The 20,438-nt window shown below is 43.0% G+C and overlaps 2 protein-coding genes across 9 annotated transcripts in view; one reads left to right on the top strand and one right to left on the bottom strand.

Annotated features, from left to right (window-relative positions):
• Nucleotides 1–849: 849 nt before the first annotated feature.
• sgsh (N-sulfoglucosamine sulfohydrolase) lies at nt 850–9,617 on the top strand. 2 transcript variants are annotated; one of them, XM_022253110.2, is made up of 6 exons: nt 850–993; nt 2,822–3,088; nt 4,280–4,433; nt 4,601–4,839; nt 5,541–6,025; nt 8,735–9,617. In XM_022253110.2, exons 1-6 carry the CDS (start codon nt 885–887, stop codon nt 9,026–9,028), a joined length of 1,548 nt encoding a protein of 515 aa, XP_022108802.2. In that variant the 5' UTR covers nt 850–884; the 3' UTR covers nt 9,029–9,617. The 2 variants fall into 2 exon arrangements, with proteins under 2 accessions (XP_022108802.2, XP_086999184.1); XM_087143058.1 differs by having other exon boundaries at nt 966–1,103.
• A 1,473-nt stretch (nt 9,618–11,090) lies between these two features.
• Nucleotides 11,091–20,438, bottom strand: part of LOC110989033 (cdc42-interacting protein 4 homolog) — a 49,462-nt gene continuing 40,114 nt past the window's right edge. For all 7 annotated transcript variants that reach the window (XM_022253108.2, XM_087143057.1, XM_022253105.2 and 4 more), the window contains 3 exons: nt 18,537–18,808; nt 16,658–16,749; nt 11,091–15,925 (listed from right to left, as the gene is read on the bottom strand). In XM_022253108.2, coding sequence (XP_022108800.2) covers nt 15,783–15,925; nt 16,658–16,749; nt 18,537–18,808 — 507 coding nt within the window. In that variant the 3' untranslated portion in view covers nt 11,091–15,782. The remainder of the gene's footprint in view (nt 15,926–16,657; nt 16,750–18,536; nt 18,809–20,438) is intronic.

The raw sequence follows: 20,438 nt of genomic DNA on the forward strand, positions 1-20,438 counted from the left end.
CGCGCGACGAAGTTCAGAGAGCCTCGATTTCGATGCAGATATGCGCAGACGGCGCTAATGTGAATTCCCTCTATGGGAGCATTCGGCGAATCGTTACGCGCCTGCCTTTGTGACGAAGTCATATACGAACCGGATACCTCATGATTCGGGGCAAGCTTTTGCTTAGTTGCATAATTGACGCCTTGCAACAATACTCTGTTCTCAATGGATTAGAACTGCACAAAAGAACCAGTCCATTCCAGAGATGGTGGTCGCTATGCGAAAGCTTGCCCTGAATCACGAGATATAGCAACATTATCTTTAGTCTGGGGAATTCAAATTTTTACGTTTCTTTGCAATGAGATAACACAGTGTACCAGATTTTATTTAAATTGAACTCGCAAGTGGCTTATATTAGTATCTATGGGCGTGGTTAACTGCAAGCTTTATCAGTTTAGTGGACACGTAGGAACTTAAGTGCTAAGGTAAATATCGGGCTTTACTTTACTTTCCTACTATAAAATACCTTCCATTCAACTAATTCCCCACCAAGAATTAACGAAATTACTAAATTATAGACTCAAACCCTCGGCTTGTTGGTTCTAAGTGTAACTCTCTCTTAACAGAGCTTCGATGCAAGTCGGTCAGAAAAGCAGTTTTGTTGTGTGCCATACTTAAAAGTTTTTGTACCCTATTTATGATAATTGCCCCCAAATGAAAAACCCACGCGTAACGGTTATTAAGATACGCCCGTTTTTTTAATAATTAACCCAAGCCTTCCAAGGAAAAAAAATACGCATAATGGTACTCAGCTGGCGGAGGACACAAACATTTGTCTGTGGCGTATAGGCCGAGCGCAGAGAGCTAGTGAGCGCGCCCTCTGTTGGCAAAGAAAACCATAAAAGATGGCGGTCGTTGGAAAAGGATGTGTCTTCTGCTCTGCTATAGTTACGCTGTTCCTTGACGTTACCGGTGTTCAGTCACAGCTCAAGAAAAACGTTCTTCTTTTTGTTGGTGAGGACAAAACGTCGTAGAGTTTCGTTTTGAGTGATCTCAAGGATACAAAATTGTGTCTCTGATTTTGCGTGTTCCTGGCACGGCGGGGCAACCCTTGCCTTGTCTGGGTGAGTGGTATAGGCCCACTTCGGTAACTCGAAATCACTAACTCCGTGATCATGGTGATCAGGTGATACTCCGTGTGACTTCGAGGAAACAAGGTTTACACGGCGTCGTAACGCCATGAGGTTTTGGAATTGAATTTTTGTGGTGAAATGGTTTGCACAAGAAAATTACAGCCCTAAGATTAGAAAGCTTTCCCTGTCAGCATAGGGCTTAGCCCCACTAGTGTGGCACAGACTCTCACTCCCAGTCCATCCTTAGCCACACATCGGTATACGCAATTTCGTGTCGACGTATTGAACACTTCGACGCACCCACTTATCATCGTGGGCGCAATTTCTTCTGCACACGAACATGATTCTTGACCTTCCGCTTTCTAAAAACCATTTATTGAATGATTTCACTCATGTTATTCAGGTATTTTCGAGTCTTTTTGCCTTTATCCATTCACTCTCACGGGCTGGCTCTCACAATCGCCATCTTTAAAATAAAGTCGTTGAACATTACTTCATTTGACCCCTCATCGTCTCGACGGCTATTCCATGTCAAGACATATGTAATACACGGACTGAGCGATAAGATACTACATATACCAACGGGCTCTTCCAAAACTTTGGCTGCAGTTTAGATGTCTTGACATCTGAAACTATTGTTATCCCCTTTTTAACAGGTATAATAGCTTTCCTAGGGCTGTAAACCATTTCGCTGCAAAAATTCGATTCCAAACCCCATAGTGTTATGATGCTATGTAAACCTTGTTTCCTCGAAGTCACACGGAGTATCACAGAGTAAGTGACTTCGAGTTCTCAAAGTAGGTGAGTGGGATGGAGTGGTGGTGGAACCAGAGAATGCATGTCAGAGAATACGTGCGATTCACAATAGTGCACATCCAATGCATGCATGCAATGTGTTGGCGAATCACAATGCGCGAAATCTTTTGACCCTTTCCAAATGCCCACTGGCTCGACAGATTTTTGCACATTGTGATTGGCCAACGTGTTACACATGTTGCAAACTCTTGGACTCGGAGGTGCACTATTGTGAATTGCCTGTATTCATGGTGGAGTGCACGTTTACATTATTGGCTTTATTTATTGGTAATATTGCCATTTGTTAGGTTAGGCCCACCATACAAATCTGCTCCTCATCATTGAATGCACGGGCGCCTTGCTAGAAAGTTTGGAACTTTGATAAGGCATAGGGCTAGGCCTAACCTTGCTAACTGATAACAGCAAATAGGCTTATTAAATAGGAATGCCTAGAACAAAGCATGCTAGGGCACTAGGCTGTTATGGCCTAACCATGTCAACTGCCCCGACCTGCCCAACGCGCCTAACCATGTCGACAAAACTGGACATTGCAACTTTAGTTATCCAACCGAATTAAAACTAAAAGAGCTCAATTAAATGAAGTTGCCAGAACTAGGCTGTTACCCTGTTACCAGTTTTTGAAGGTTTTTACATGTTTTTGTGTTATTCCACTGAGTTTGCACTCCCTCTCCTCTGCTCATTTCTTCTTGGAATCAAGTCATTGTTCACATACTGTGTTTCTTTTCTTTTAATCTCAACGCAGTGACTGGACTTGTGATGGACTCAAATATAATGCTACTCGGGAGTACAAATACTAAACTGTCTTTCTCCCGAGAACCCTCTGATCAGGCTACCTGCGGAGGGCTGAACAATCAGAAGTGAGTTCCACCTATTTCTTTTTCTCCATTGCCCAGGAGACGATGCCGGCTTTGAGACCCAAGCCTACAACAACACCGTCTGCAAGACGCCACACCTGGATGTGCTGGCCGGACGCAGTGTGATCTTCCGCCATGCCTTCACGTCGGTCAGCAGCTGCTCGCCCAGCCGCTCGGCCATCCTGACAGGCCTTCCTCAGCACCAGAATGGCATGTATGGCCTGGAAAACTCGGTGCACCACTTTGTGTCGTTTGCTGGTGTGCGCAGCCTACCAACCATCCTCAAGCAGAGCGGAATAAGAACAGGTACCGTGTTAAACTGTCAAGAGTAAGACAGACACAATATTTGGGTCTTGGGTGAAACTCTTATATACTGGCTCAAATTTACCTGCTTTGAATAGTGCCTCCGTATCCGCTCCGAGCGGAACAAAAGAGGGCATGTTTTTAGTACTCACCGCATAGGTGTGCCATGAGCCGTAAAAGTATATGTGCGTTTGATGCTGAGTACGCGTAACTAATTTATTCTGGCATGTATGGTCTTTGCGTACATACAGAATGCGTGCAAGAACCCGCTTGTAACCACTTGTCATTCTTTTTGCCGATTGGGGGTGCACTACAGCTCGGGGCGGATTGTGTCAGCCCCGCCCAAAATCTATGTTGACCATGTTGGATTCTTATTTTTAGAGAGTGTCTCAAGAGTTGGAACCTTACGGAATGTTCCTTCAAGAACGTTGGTTATATAACTGAGATCACCAGATGTTCCGAAATGGATAAAGGCATGTTACTAATGGGAACATTAGGGGCGGCTTGTTCTCATGAGGAACATGGCTTATAGACCGATTCAGTAAGCCCCACCCACTGCGCGCATGTGGGCACTTATCACATGCTCTTCTCCATTGCTACACTAGAAGTTCTAGCCGCACACATCATGCATCCGTGTACACATGTCAGAAAGCATGGCTGTGATTGGTCAGAAAACAGTGGGGTGGGGCTTCGTGGATCGGCCTGTTTCCAAAAAGAACTTACAAGTCTTCCATAAGGATCTGTCCAGGGGGGAACAGGAACCTTTCCGAGGCATTTTGAGGATGTCTGAGGCATTCCTTTATAGAGATCCATTCTTTATTCAGTTTTGACCCAATCAGTGAAGTATTTTGTTATGCTCATTTGTACATTTTATCACACGTTGTCCGTGTGTCAGTATCTTTACGGTATATAATCAATGAAATAGTTCAAATATTTTGGCAGCCTGGGTCACAGATTTGACAGCTTTGTACAGGTGTATTGTGTCAGTAGAAATAGACAGCTCACTATGCCAACTTGTGCAGTATCTATTGCCACGCCAGCAAGTGACTTTTCAAAAAGGTGGACCTGTGTTGTAGTCTAGTGCTTCAAAATTGAAACCATTCCGTTTTGCCATCACTATAAAAGCAAGCTTTGCTATCAAAAGACAAGTCAACAATCTTGAAGTGCTTATTATATCACACCTTTCTTGTGCAGGCATTATCGGCAAGAAGCACGTCGGGCCAGAGTCTGTCTACCAGTTTGACTACTCCAAGACTGAGCTCGACGGCTTCTCAATCCTGCAAGTCGGACGGAACATCACGCACATGAAGCAGTTTGCTCATGAGTTCCTGAGTAGTAACGATTCAGGGTGAGTTTTGCTCATTTAAGTCACTCTTATATTTAGCACCTCCCGTCTCCCCCTCGCAGTGCCCTTGGGAGGGCAGTATGTTGGAAGAGGGGAAATGTGCAGAGGTGGGGGGGGGGCTATGGTTTGGTGCACCGAGGTTCTTAGCGGATGGTTCCGTTTTCCTCCAGTCCCTTTTTCCTCTACATCGGTTTCCACGATCCGCACCGCTGTGGCCACACCCATCCCCAGTACGGCCAGTTCTGTGAAAAGTTTGGCAACGGCGCTCCGGGAATGGGCCGGATTCCCGATTGGGAGCCCACAACCTATGACCCAGGCGAGGTCATTGTGCCCGGCTTCGTACAAGACACGCCAGCCGCGAGAGGGGACCTGGCAGCTCAGTACACGACAATAAGCAGACTTGATCAAGGTAATGTGGAAAAAAAGTAAAAGTCTGTGCTAGAGCCAATGGCACAAGGACTTCCTGCAGACAGTTTTTTTGCAAAATGGACCTGTCCCGAGGGCAGTGTTAAGTTTAGCTGAAACTACCGACTTTTCAAACCACAGTCCTTTGCAAATTTGGACTTGACAAATACTGACCCTCGGTAGTCATTTTTCCAAGATTTATGAGACATTTCGTATGCATCATTGCTTTTTTTAACACTCCAAGATACATTTAATTTGGCGCAGCAATATTCGCTACAACACCTGGCTGCGCCCCTCAGCCATGGATTAGTACAAGCCATGGATGTCAAACAAGTTTGGGCTTGCATTGCTCATGTATTGATTGGAGCCACCGACAGCCATCTTATCAAAAAGTAACCGTAGGCTTTTTGGTTCACAATGGTTAGCCAGCCTTTGTATTACCGTTGTATTTGGGTCAGTGACCTATGAGCGCATATTAAGGGCAGTGTAAGACCAGACTTTTTATATGACAACTGCTGTGCAAGCATCTGTGTGTATAAGCACAATAGGAATCACTCAAGCAGCATACAGAACTGTCACGTTTTAACGTCTTCCTTGGTAAATTGGTAACGCATGACTTTGATAAACAACAGATTCAAGGTGGATGATTTCTGGCCATTTTTGTGCATAGTTTGGACTGCTGGAACGTTCTGGGGTTTTTTTTAGGTATCGGTTTGATCCTGAAGGAGCTAGAGTCAGCCGGCCACAAGGATGACACCTTGGTCTTCTACACCTCCGATAACGGAATTCCCTTCCCCAACGGCCGGACAAACCTCTACGACTCAGGCATGGCCGAGCCCCTGCTGGTGTCTTCCCCACTCCACCGGGAGCGTTGGGGGCAGGAGAGCGAGGCCCTGGTCTCCACGTTGGACCTCGTGCCAACTATCCTGGACTGGTTCGGCATCTCATACCCGGACTACCATCTCAACAGGCAGCCCGTGCGACCGACTGGCCGGTCCCTCCTCCCGATCCTAGCCCAAGAGCCCGTAACGGAGTGGGACACGGTCTATGCCAGCCACAACCTGCACGAGGTCACCATGTACTACCCGATGCGCGTGGTGCGCAATCGCCAGTACAAGCTGATCCACAACATGAACAATCTGGCGCCCTTCAACATTGACCAGGATTTCTACATCTCGTCCACATTTCAGGTGAGATGTGCCTTGCCATTTTTATTTCAGAGTGCTATAGGTTTTAAACATTTTAGGGCAAAATGGAATGACAAGAGTGAAAAATAGTACACTGGTCCGGGTTCATATTAACCCTAACCCTCCTCAGTCCTCCAACAGGTGAAGGATTGAGGAGGGTTAGGGTTAAGTGAAACTCAGTTGGTAAAACTGCAGAGCGGAGATCTCTGGTGTCTCATTTTGAAGTAAGGCAGACACAGTGGGTGGGCACTTTTGTAGGGGATAAAGTAACGTCTGTGACCTTACAATCGCCAGGTCACTTATTTTGCCACTTTGTGTAACAATCAGTCAGACTTGACAATGGGTGGCAAAATTAGGGACCTGGCAACTATACGGTCACAGGTTCAGTACTTCGTCGTGGTCTAGGTTCGTGAGTACAGAGCACGCAAGGTTTCAGACCAGTGTGCTGCCACAGACAATGGTGATAAATATCCCCACTTCAAAAACTTAGGGAAGGTACCGATGAGTATCTCAGGTGTTAAAGAAACAAATCAAACCAGCAATTTAAGAATTTTACATCACTGGTCCATTTTTATCCCAAGTGTGGGGAAACAGGGACCCTCTTGATGGGGTGAAATGGTCCCATAGTGCTCTACACATGTACTCTATTGGAAGAACTGCTAAACTGTTGGCAGAGCACCCACACTTTGTTTGGCCAGAATACGTGATGTAATATATTAACTTGAATGACCCAAGTTGTATCACTTCCAAACATACCCGAAACCTCAGTTTTTCATTTAAATTCTTACAATATCTCATGAAGGAAGGAACACATTCCTTCCTCCATGATTGTATATACAATCGACTCTCGTTATTACAAAAATGGCTATAACGAAGTTCCGGTTATACACCCATCTGTGGTCCCGGCGAAAATGTGCACATTTCTATTAGGAGAAAATCTGTTAAACGAAATCGCATTGTACGGAATTCCTGTTACAACAAAAGGTTTTTGTGACTCTGTTGCCTGAAAAACCATTGCTGACGACCCATTTTATATTGCATTTTTATATGTACTGTACATAGGACAAAAGCCCACACCAGTTGGTTTAACCATGGAGGAAGGGAAATACCACATTCTCCTTCCTTCATGGTTTAACCACTGAACTCATAGGGCTCAAATTTAACCATGGCAACCACCGCACTTCCCTCCCCACTGGTTGCCGACAATGTCGAAAGCAAGTTGCTGTGGCTGCCCCAACCATCGTGCCTAGCCTCTGTGCCCTTGTTGCCCATTAAAATCCAACATTGGCCAAATTACACAGCCCAGAAGTGTTGGAGACGCCGATCAAAAACTGCCGCCAAATCGATTCAGAAGGTACGTGCATAAGCACTGCGAAACTCCATCCACTTGGTCACTGTGGACTGTATACTCCCCAATTGACCAGTAAACAGGGCCCGTCGAATACTCCGGCCTTGCGCCAGTTTTGACATTGTGAATGGTTTGTATCTGTGCCATGATTTTCGTACTTTTGATATGTCTGCATTTGTGAGTTACGCGTTAACGTATGACTGTGGCATAGCCGGAAACACAGTTAAAAAGTGTACGGATCTTTGACCTTGCACACACGTATGTGTGGGCTCAGGCACTGAATTATCCCCATGTACATGTACCTTGGGGCGCGCAACGGGTGTCAGTCACTTTGCCGCTAACCACTTCGCCCCATCGCCACTTCGCCCCATTTCCACTTTTGCCCTCTCCGAATATCTTTCATTCTGTTCTTTAGTAAAGCCAAGAAGTCGTGGATACATTATATGGCCCCGCCTAAAAAAAAGCTTTCACTTGGAAAATTTCCGGTTAGCCCATTAAAGTTGAGCAGACTTCAATGAAAGTACAAAGTGAGACGGAATGGGGCTGACTGTATGTGGTGGCTGGATGAGTACCGGATTGAGCTCCAACTTGACCTAATTAAACCCACCACGCCATTCAACCTGTGCAGTTCCGACAGCGCTGCATTAAAATGTGGACACCTTTCAACTGATGATTTTACCGGTCATGTTGTGTACGACTGCAAAATGCGCAAAACCCAAGAGTGATAGTACATTGCTATTTACAGATCTGGATGGACTGCATAAATTTTCTAGTCGTTTGTGTACTTGGTTCTCCTGTATAAATTATGCATGGCCCCCAGTATTGAGAACTGCAATACGGGCATTTCACAATAGTGCGCCTCCGCGTTCTTCCGAGGGAATCTAGGGGCAACAAAGGAACCTTTGAACATCATTTACGTTTAGCGGTTGCTGCATATATAACCCTGTACACTGCAGGGGCGCGTGTGTATGCTCGTGAGTGATACCATACAGTGCAGGCTGATGACATTGCGATGTCTAATGGTGAGTGTGACATGTGTTTATGCTGCCCTGTCACGCGATCATTCTGGGTCAGTAAAAAAAAAATCAGTATTTAAGACAGAGGTATGAAAACATTGGATGTGTAATTACTCAGGTTATGCTAATTGAAAGTTGCTGTTGGGGCAACTTCCTTAAATTAACCAACCCGACCTCCGTTGATGCCGCAAAGCTTTAACAAATCTGATTGATTTCAAAGAAAGTTTAGAGCAACGTTAACGTGGTAAACAGGGTAAATTTTATTGGTTGGAGACTGTACCTCATGAACTGTGACTGACACTCATGATATGTTTGTGTTTACACTCTCTATTGTTTTTGTCGAAAAAGGATCTACTCAGCCGAACAAGGTCTGGAGAGCCCACTCACTGGTTCAAAACCCTGAAGGACTACTACTACCGCCCTCAGTGGGAGCTGTTTGACCACCGCGCCGATCCGCTGGAGACCACTAACCTAGCTAAGGACAAGAGGTTCGCGTCTGTCTTGCGCGACCTCCGGGAGCAGGTGCTCCGCTGGCAGAACGTCACCAACGACCCCTGGATCTGTGCTCCCTGGGGCGTGCTGGAGAACGCAGGACTATACAAGCAAAACCCCACCTGTATGCCCATGGACAATGGGTTGTAGATCTTCGAGTCGCTATATGGGCCTGGCGACCATTGACCAATCCATATCCATACAGGTCCAAACACTGTCACCAGACTTTGGCAGATTCTCCCTTTCCTTCCAAATAATGCCCAATGACAACATGAAAAGCAGAAATAATCATGTATTTCTCTGCACTTTGGTTCTCATTGATTTCATGATAACAAAAAAATAATTGAGCCAGGTTTGGAGTCTTCAAGTGCCTTGACGAGGGTCTCCTTGTACAACGAAATTGATATGAAGTGCAGAATATGATTGGCGTGTCTTGTGATTTTAAAAGCTTGAGCTCTAAAAACTGTAATCCTTCATTGTACTCAAGTGTCAAGACGTGTATGAAAGGCCATTTTTATACATTTTTCACTCTCTTTTCAGTTCAGCCGATTGTACATTAGATAAATCTAACCTTTTTATAATTTTGCAAACACCAATGTTCGGTTTGTACGTGTACAGAGATTTGTTTTTATTTTATTATTTAATTTTGAAAAAATAAAAGCACTTGAAATTACCCACCCTTTCATCGTGAAAGCTTTGCCCGACACTTCCCTGAATAAAAAAGTAATACCGAAAGTAATCTTGAAAGTAAATCTTGAGTTCTTGAAACAAGAACGTAGGCTAAACTTTAATATATCATGCACAATGCTCGACTGTCGTTTACGGAATTATGCAGAGACTTCGCCATGTAATGCGCCAAAATGTGAAAGCGATAGTTTGTGGGGTGCGTAAAAACTCACTGGCCATTCATGTAGGAATAAAGCGCAGCTTGGACCAGGCGAAGACGCCTGCGTTGTGCAGAAAACAACAGGGTGTTGATTTACTTTGTTTGCACATCTATCCGCCACCCCGAATAACTTTGAGTCAAATTGCTGATTTCAAAACCGTCGAAAATTACGTTTGTAAGATACATTTCAAATATCATGAAACATAGGACTATGAGTAGTTAGGCGTAACATAAGGAATGTTTATTGAAGTTTACTGGAACTATAATATAATTATCCAAACGACGGATCAACACAAACAGACACCAACACGTGTGTCCTAGTGTTGCGTTTCACGAACCAAATCATGCATGATTTTGACTGAAGATTGTGGAACAGAGAGTGTTTGGCGGTCACGACCCAAACTTGGTTCAGTTGCTTCTCTTGGGTTAATTGTTTCGGGAACTTCGGTAGCAGACCATCGTGCGCCCTTCTCGCCCAATTAAAATTTGATGTGCACCGCGTATGGCCCATAGCATCTAAGGGCTGTTTGGGGAGCGCTGGGGGCACCCACTTTTCAAATTAAACACTAATACATTAAACAAAAAGATTGGCTGTCGCTGGCATATATAGTTTGACGTTTTATTGGTAGTGTTTGACTTATTACTGACCTACCACTACCAGTGCCAGTGCCATCTCAAAAGTCAAGGGTAAAATCTAGTGGAATCAAAGGAGGTGACGAAGCGCCCCAGCCGGTAAAAAAAAAGTTCCTGGTTCTTTTCTCGTTTTATTTCTTGTACGATGGTCGCCTCACGTTTTGAATTACCGACAAGAAGTGTTTCCACTTTTCAAAAACAAAAAGGAGAGACAAGTTGGATAAGACAAGTGAACTGTGAAATAATTATTATTTCGAGTGGTATATAGCGTCTGCTCCGTTCGTGTCACAGTTGTTTTTCCTACAAGTGGCTGCTAAAACTAGGGGTTGCCGTAAAAACAAAAGTAACAGAAAGTTCAGAAAGCGTCAAAATCCGATGTAGCTATCAGAACACCAGATAATAATACACGTACTACCGAGTGATAAATGAGAACACATCTATTTTAATGAGACAAATTTACTTTTAGGAGGACTTTGAAATTAAATAACAAACCAAGCGGAGTTGTTTTCAGCAATCTTTGGCAGCCAACAAACTCCCAGGGGCATCTGGAAAGGATGTGGGTCGGACGCTGATAATCACTTTTTTTTCTTTAACTTTAATAACCTAGGGTTTCCATTACCCAAAGACTTGACACTTCAGTTTTCAAGACCGCAGAAAAGCCGAGCAATTACCAGAGTAACGCGACACTGTTAGTCAATTTTTCAAGTTTCGTTTTTATTATGTGTATGTCTGGCAATTTTTGCTACAAAAATGGTATGATAATCTATAATGCATTAACACATGACTGTTGCCTACGCTAAGCTAAGTTTGCTAGATCCCTCTAATATTGGAGTTTGGTAGTGGCACAGTACCTTTCAGGTCAATTTACAATAATTAGAAACATACCTCCAAAGCACAATACATTTCCATCTGTATTTTGTATATTCATGGCCAGCACATGCCTTATATGGTGCAACTGAAGAACCTAACAATCACAAGAAACAAATATGTCAGAAAATTGACATTTTCAAAGCATTTTCAATGGCCAGTGAAATGGTTTTAATTATTTTTACCAAACTGCAATCTTCACTTACCTATATAATCATACACCATTGGGTTAACAGGCTGGAAATCTTTTTACTAAAATGTTCAAATGAGTGTTTTTTTCCCTCCAATTAATACCAATAATGTCTGCAGCACAAATTTACTGCAACAAACCAACACAACCCTTGACACTTTTAGGATGTCTGACGTTTCAGTAGTTGTGGAAGATCGGCAATCCGGTTCGTAAGTGTGACGTCACTTCCATTTAAACCACGCCCACTGCACATGCACTTCACACAGAGTTACGTTCATCATGGAGGGATGTGTTTTTAGTCCTCCATGTAAGCATTGATCGCCGTTTACATGGAACTATGGAACCGGAAGTTAACGCACAACTGCAGCGATCATCTAATGGGAGCCTGCAAATTGTGGCGCGTCCGCGTGTTTGACGAAGTCACTTACGAGCCGGATATTTTGTACTCAACGACGCCAGAAAAATTCACAACCAGAAAATGCTGTAAATAGATTAAATGACATAGATGGCACGACAGACTGTTGCAGTTTAAGCGCCATTGAACGAGAAAAGCTGAAACCATTCCACTGGTGATGACATACATGGCGTTGTCTACGCTGGTATGCCACTCTCACTTAAACAGAGCCACAGATTTGCAAAATAAGGATTCAGCGCGACATGGTAGGTATCTGAATCAAGTTGAAATCTGACAAAAGTGGTTTTTCACTGAGTTTGCCTTCTCATCACATACGATCCAAGTCTGTTATTAAATTGACACAACAATTTAAAATGGCATCCCAGCAGCCAAAAAAAGATATAACTATAATGGAAAAAATAAATAATGAATAAAACAGGTGTCCTTTCTGTCACCTCTTTGTAAAGCACTACCAAACGACCTCAATTTTAGGATATACAACCGTGCCTTGAATTTACTGATTCTCATATCTGTCTATTTGTGACTTAAACCCGGAGCGCTGAGCTGACCTGGTGGTATACAAGGAGAATATACAGACCTATTAAAAGGACGATAATCGCATTTAGGAAATGTTTACATCAAAATTAATCACTTTATACACAAAAAAAAATTGGCAAACATAATTTTCCTACATAAACCAATACATGTAATTAACTTGGATAAAACTGGGCTTTGTCTTTTTCTTTATATAATATTCAACTGAAATATTACCAGATGCATGTACACCAGTATCTGTGATTCAAACAAAACAAGAAAATAATAAATATTGAGACCTACTGTACAATAGATTTCAAGTCAACAATGATTCAGGCCTTATTATGGATTAATTTGTTTCTTTAAAATATTTAATGAGATCACAGCCTCTTTCTGATATGTGATAGTTAAAAATGAAAACAATCGTCTTCCTTTTAAAAAGGACTATAAATTCAAACAGCAATCATTGCAACTGAGTGCCTGTAAGGTTAGATTATATTCACCTGATCTGAAAGTGGATTTGAACGATTTCCAAGTTGGGAAACAGAAAAAAAAAGATTTTAACAGTTTGCTTGATACAGCCAGAGTTTGTACTATTTATCGTCCTAATTCCATCTGACTTAATATTCAATCCAGTCTTAATTTTGTGGATGAACCAAACGTTACATGAGGTAAGCTGACCTGCCAAAAATGACTGCCATAAATTAATCACTATTACTTACCCAACATACCGAACTTAAAACTTGAAATACTATACAGTTTATATGTAAACCAGCATGCCAGTTTAGTGATTAGATATGGGGCATAGTACAATTATCAACGCAATTTTGGTTAAGGGTAAAAAGATCAAGAATGTGCATTTGTCAGAGCTATTTAACACAGAGCTATTACAAACCATAGCACAAACACCACCATTGATATAATACATGCATGTAGTGCGTACAGAATTCCAAGCATACGCGAATTAACTGACACCCCGCATGAAAAAGCAAAATCCTCAAAGAATTCTTCTTTAGAAATATCCTGCCCGAGCACCACGAGTGGAAACTGCTGTGAGTTTTGAGCGAGCAGCAATCAGAACATGAACACTGTATAATCACATATCTGCAAGTTGTAAAGCACATGCGAGCTGATGCTCCAAGTGGATGGGATCTAAACTGGATGAGGTGCAGTGTGCTCTGGCTAGATACCATGCACCAGAAGGTGGAAGGCCAAGTGTATGTCATTATCACTAATACTTGGGAGCACATTTCTCTCCTTGTAAGTACTAGATTATTACATTTGATCATGATAAACACCATCCTTAAATATAATACAGACATATAGGATTTATATACAGTTCCCTTTCAATGCTAAAGGATTTTAATCTTTCTGTAAGTTGCGACGTAAATACTGATCATTTTTTTTTCCGAGGAATTCAGAAGTTCTCAAGCAAAAACGCCTTGAGAAGAGTATCAGGCTGATGGAGTAATTCAGCTGTCAAGGTAGACATAGCCCTAATATATGGAAGCCGCTTTCTTCAGCCACTGCAGACACGTTTGCCGCAAACAGGCTAGTCTTTCTTGCAGCGGCTACGTACATGTTCAATTCCAAGCACCCATCGACTTGATACGGACACATGTAATTTTCAATATTCACAGAAATTAATTTTTCTGACGGAGTTCACAAACAAATGTTGAGTCCTGCATGTAATTCTCAATAAAAGAAATGTGTTGTTAGCCATTATTTACTATTTATCTTGTTAGCCATGATTAAGGGGAAATGAAAAGAAATTTTTTTCCGTTTTATACAGCGTTGAAATGTTTCCTGCATCTAACCTATGTTCTTGCTTCTAATGGTATTAATTTACAAGGCAAAACCTGCATAGATACAAAACATGGATAATTAACATAGACAAGTACCGGTACCCAGTTATGTGCACAGCCACAGGGCACCACTGGAGTCTGGAGTCAGACGATCATTACGATTACTCTCACAAAAGACACGGGTTTACTGGAAATCTTCACCTGTGTTCACTTGTAGGGTTATTAAACTGAATCAGGGAGACACTGCTCAAATGTATGAAAGAAATTGCAACTTGGATGCCTTTGTAAATGCTTTTATTGTGTTTTTCTTCAATCTAGTGTCGTGGGATTATCAGTTGCAATAATTCTTTTCTTCTCAAATTTGAGATCGAGACTATAAAAATAAAAATATAATTACAATTAAAAGGCTGCCTTGAACATTTCATTTTCTGGATTCATTTGGTTAATCCAATTTTTTTCTTTACAAGTATAAAATGTTTACACAATTTATAATGGAGCAACAAAAAAAAAAAAAAAAAAAAAACAAGCTTCACAACAAGCACAAATGTGTTACTGAAATGCCCACATAAGTTCGAATGGAACAATGAAGAAAACTACACTGAAGAATTCGGTTTTTTTTTTTTTTTAAGTTTACAAAATTGTGTATGCGTTCCATACACATTCGGAAAGGTACAATGACCATTATGCCTTTTTTTTCAGCTCGTAGTAGCAAGCTAAAACAATTACGTGTTGGGTTTCATCTTGAAACTTACCACAGGCATACAAAGCACATATAAATCAAATCCACCTGCCATTTGACACAAACAAGTGCACCGTTCCCCCTCCCCCCAAAAAATGTATTTAATCTGTTTGCATCTGACCGTCAGGCTTAACGGGACCAATCCGGTTAGAACGAGAGATTTTGCTGTGGCAGGCCACGCCTCAGTTTTTCAACAGGTTAGTCGTTTTGCTCCGTCGAGGTTACAAGCTGTAAACTTATGGAGGATGCAGCATTATACGGGCAAACAAAAGTTGCACCTCAGTCAGAAGATTTCTATCAGTACTTTTGGGTTCTGAACTGCTCTCCCACATAAGTCTTTATTTTCCAGCTATCTTTGTACTGTAATTATCAAAAACCTGCAACTCAAATCTACTGTTACAGAAGTCAAACTGCTGTATATTTTTGTATTTCCGTACTCAAACCTGTGTTCACATCAATGGAAGTATACCAGTATAGCACATCAACTTGTTACCTGTCTGCGCACTCATACCAGCGTACGTGTATAAAGGTTTCCAAAAGACAGCAAAACAAAGCCCAATGCACTCAACTAACGTAGTGTTCACTGCTGGACGGCACGTCCATAGTAACATTTGATGGTTTACAACAGGGATGCAAGCGAGTTCTTCTGCTGAGCCTGAAAATATGGCCAGAGGGGTCTGAATCGTACCTTGTTGAGGCATGAGACTAACCTGACGTTTTGTATGAAAGATCCCCAAATCAGGGGTTTTTTGCCCGAGAACCGGCGTCCCTGTGACGAGTGCCACGGCCAAGCCCGTTGAATCTTGATGGCCAGATGCGAAGGGGTTCTTTACGAGGTGGCGGGCCCACTCTGCCGTCATGACTCAAAGTCCAGGTAGGAGGTTGGCACGAAGCCCTCCTCATCTCCCCGCCGGACGCGGGTCCAGCCGTCACCGGTGTCCTCCTCCACCACCTCCAGCACGTTGCCCACCTCGATGCTCAACGAGTTCTCATCCTCGCCTGGATCAAAGGGGGAAAAATAAAAGCAAATTACTCAGAGTGGACCACGGCATGTCTATCCGCCACCCACTTGAAAGAAGCGACAGGTTGGAGGGAGAAATTTCATCTTACTATCTGGCAAACATCCCAGAGGCCACACATTCCAACAGAAACTGGTTGGTGTGCTCAAAACATGCATACACCTGTGTCCGCACATGGTGGAGTTCCCACTAAAGGACAGTCTCTGCCATATAAAAGCACACCCTCTCTTGTTCTTGCACAGAGAAAATAGGCCTGATCTCTTGGAACCTATGTTCGCGACCAGTTTATTGCTTGCAAATATTCAAATCTGACTTTGAAAATTTTGGGGTTACACCACTGATAACTTATTATTTCTTTGGCATGAAACAGTTAGAACAGAACTAAACCAGAACCAGAACAGAACTATATTTGAGTATGGCAACAAAAGCCAGGAACTTTGAAAAGTGCAATTGAAACAATGAGCCACAGGCCTCCAACTCAAGCACTCTCGACTCTGCAGACAGAAATTTGTCTTAAGAACACTTGAAAGTCGTATATTTTGACTCTGCAGTGGAGTGGTTAATCAGAAAGGTATGACTTCTGTGACTCAGAGGAATAACGGTGTACTTGAGCTATGACAGGTGTTGGAAAAAGTTGCAATGTTTATTGGAAACCTGCGGTGTTGTAAGCTCTTTTCTTGACACACAACTGAGACAAAAAACAGGCACTCACTGTGAAATGGAAATTTAGCTTTGACTTGAGGGAGATCTTCAAAGTCGTCCTCCACGCCTTCGTAGAAGCTCTCTTGCCTGGAAGAGACCGGACTGCAATAAAAGGAAGTGCAAGGGAAAGAGCAGGTAACATGAGACCAGGTCAAAGGTCTAGGGTTTTGAGGGCAGAGGTCACAAGAGGAAGGATTGTCCAACAGTCAGGAGTGGCACAATGAGCACAGTTTTAATGTCTGGTTTGACTTCTGAGAGTGCAAAAAACCAGTATTGGAGTACCATCACTTATGTACACACCCCTTCTTGTATTGGAGTACCATCACTTTGAATACACCCCTTCTTGTATTGGAGTACCATCACTTCTACACCCCTTCTTGTATTGGAGTACCATCACTTCTACACCCCTTCTTGTATTGGAGTACCATCACTTTGAATACACCCCTTCTTGTATTGGAGTACCATCACTTCTACACCCCTTCTTGTATTGGAGAACCATCACTTTGAGTACACCCTTTCTTGTACTTGAGTACCATCACTTTGAATACACCCCTTCTTGTACTGGAGTACCATCACTTTGAATACACCCCTTCTTGTACTGGAGTACCATCACTTTGAGTACACCCTTTCTTGTACTGGAGTACCATCACTTTGAATACACCCCTTCTTGTACTTGAGTACCATCACTTTGAATACACCCCTTCTTGTACTGGAGTACCATCACTTTGAATACACCCCTTCTTGTATTGGAGTACCATCACTTCTACACCCCTTCTTGTATTGGAGTACCATCACTTCTACACCCCTTCTTGTATTGGAGTACCATCGCTTATACACCCCTTCTTGTATTGGAGTACCATCACTTCTACACTCCGTCTTGTATTGGAGTACCATCACTTCTACACCCCTTCTTGTACTGGAATACCATCACTTTGAATACACCCCTTCTTGTATAGGAGTACCATCACTTCTACATCCCTTCTTGTATTGGAGTACCATCACTTCTACACCCCTTCTTGTATTGGAGTACCATCGCTTATACATCCCTTCTTGTATAGGAGTACCATCGCTTATACATCCCTTCTTGTATAGGAGTACCATCACTTCTACACCCCTTCTTGTATTGGAGTACCATCGCTTATACGCCCCTTCTTGTATTGGAGTACCATCACTTCTACACCCCTTCTTGTATTGGAGTACCATCACTTCTACACCCCTTCTTGTATTGGAGTACCATCACTTCTACACCCCTTCTTGTATTGGAGTACCATCACTTCTACACCCCTTCTTGTATTGGAGTACCATCACTTCTACACCCCTTCTTGTATTGGAGTACCATCACTTCTACACCCCTTCTTGTATTGGAGTACCATCACTTCTACACCCCTTCTTGTATTGGAGTACCATCACTTCTACACCCCTTCTTGTATTGGAGTACCATCGCTTATACACCCCTTCTTGTGTTGCACTCTGCTGACACAAGTGGAATGAAACTCCCACTAAACCATTCAAACACAGACTCAAAAGGCTTCCACCCTCCTTGTGGAGGGCCCTTCAAGCCAAGGACAAACGGTTCTAAATTAGAATCGGATGTGTGTGGTTCAAACATCACGTAAGTACATCCTGAGGTGCATACAGGACTCAATCCAGCAAAATGATTCTGACGTTGCCAAAGCCACTTGTAGAATACAAGACCTTCAAAAGAATCCACACATAATGGAAATCGACCAAAACCTCCAGCATTTTTCCACCCACACGGTTTCCATTTTTCATTAAAGTGCCACACTGAGTGACCAATCGAAACACAGAGCTCTCTTTGCTTTATCTAATGAAAACTTCAGCAAAATTACTGGGCAAAAGTGGCTTTTGGACTCAGACAAACTACCGACCTTGTAACACTTTCACCGGGAGACAAGGCGACGTCCGTGGTGTCACTGTTCTGTGGGGGCTCCCTGGAGGGGCTGGACTGGTTAGACTCCGGTGCCTGCTGTTGCTCCTCGTAACCGGCTTCCCCAAGGCTGAGGTTGGAGGCTGCCTTGGTGCTGACCGCCCTGTCGGCTATGGGCGTGCTGTGGGGTGTGCCATGCGGCGTGCCCTGGGGTGTACCCTGCGGTGTGCCCTGCGGTGTCATCGATTTGCCCTCAGCCACAGCCTTGTAGTTCTGCGGTCCGAGTGAAAAAAAAAAAAAAAAAAGAGAGTAAAAACATATTCCGCAGTGTTTAGACACCAAAGCAACACTGAGAATATCTGACGTTTGTCAAATCTTCTTCTTCTTTTTTTGGTATTGTGAACTTTTTTTATAAACTGGCACAAGAAAACCAAAGCAGATGTCACAAAAACTCAACAGCTAAAAGAGAGGTTCAAGTCTTGGGTTCATGCCATGGAACTTCTAATCACAAAACAACACAGCTTAAACCTAACACGGTTACCAGCCAAAACACCATGCAATCTATGTTGCTAGTGACTGGTTGCGAGCACCAAACTTTGGGTATTAGATTTTCTGCACGTTTAATAAAGTTTGTCTCAGATTCGGACACTTCACAAAGATGTTTTTTTTTTGCTTCAACCTGGACATGAGGGACATTCTCAAACTCCAAAGGTTTGAGGGTCAGCATTCACAGGTCCAGGTTCATCCAATCAAATCAGACTGTCAAGTTGTAAAGATCGTCGTAGAGTTTGTGTGTAACTATGCCCTGTGCAGCACAAGAGAACTATCACTGTTATTACAGATAAACTCAGTGCCGATAAGCTGCCGTGCGAGTATGCCCAGGACGTGCTCTTCCCTTGCAATCACGCAACACATTCAGCAGCAAACTTGCCACGCAAACCCCACGCAGTCAGCACGTGCAAACCACTGCACGCAAGCAATGTGGCCTTTCTCATTTGACCCGAGCAGGCCACTTATCTTTCCTATACAGAGTCCATCACAGCCATCAAAGGCCCGCGCCAAACGCTAATGGCTCACAGCCACTTCCAATAGAAGTGTGTGTTCCTGCCAGCAATAGCCACTCGACTAGACACAGCCAGAGCCGTTTGTACATGAACTATGAAGATAAAATAAGTTGTCTTGCATGCAAACCAACAAGGATCGTTTCTAGAGTTACTTAATACAGCAAACCGCACAATTGTTCTGATATATCCTCTGACAAGAACTACGGAAAATACAGACTAAAAAAGGGCAACCTTCAGACTTGCTCGTCCAAATCGAAATGATCAAAAGTGCCGACGTCAATCTTTCATGCAAGATGCAGTTACAGGAATACCTACATAAAACTAAAATGGACACCATGAACACGTGGAAAGGTTTTTTTTTTCATTCTCAATCGCTGTTCTCACAAAACCCAAGCAGACAATGTACATGTACCATGAAAATCTACACGTGTTGAAATAATTTATGAAGTGTAGGACGTCGACCGTGATGGGAGAATGTGGAATGAGATGAGAGAAATTTGTTGACTGGAGAAGGACACAAGGGGGGGGATTATATCAAAGATTCCATTCAACCATATGTCGACCTTGGTCTTAGAGGGAAAAAAAAAGTTAGACCTGCAGTTATTTCACACAATGCAAAAATAACATTTGCATCATAACAGAATGAAACAGAAACCAGTCACAACATTCAAACATTGCAAAAACTCAGAAAATCAATAAGACACGGCAAAACAAAAAGGAAGTAGACATGCTGGTACACAAGGAAAACAAACCATGCCGCCGAGAAAAAACAAAACAGGCCTGGCAGCCCGCTTCAACGAATCTAAAACACCAGTTTCCGCTGAACATTTCTCGCAGTT

Source organism: Acanthaster planci, linkage group LG11, assembly GCF_054643075.1.
Source record: "Acanthaster planci isolate LZ-2023a linkage group LG11, COTS_SCS, whole genome shotgun sequence".
NCBI classification, from domain to species: Eukaryota; Metazoa; Echinodermata; class Asteroidea; order Valvatida; family Acanthasteridae; genus Acanthaster; species Acanthaster planci.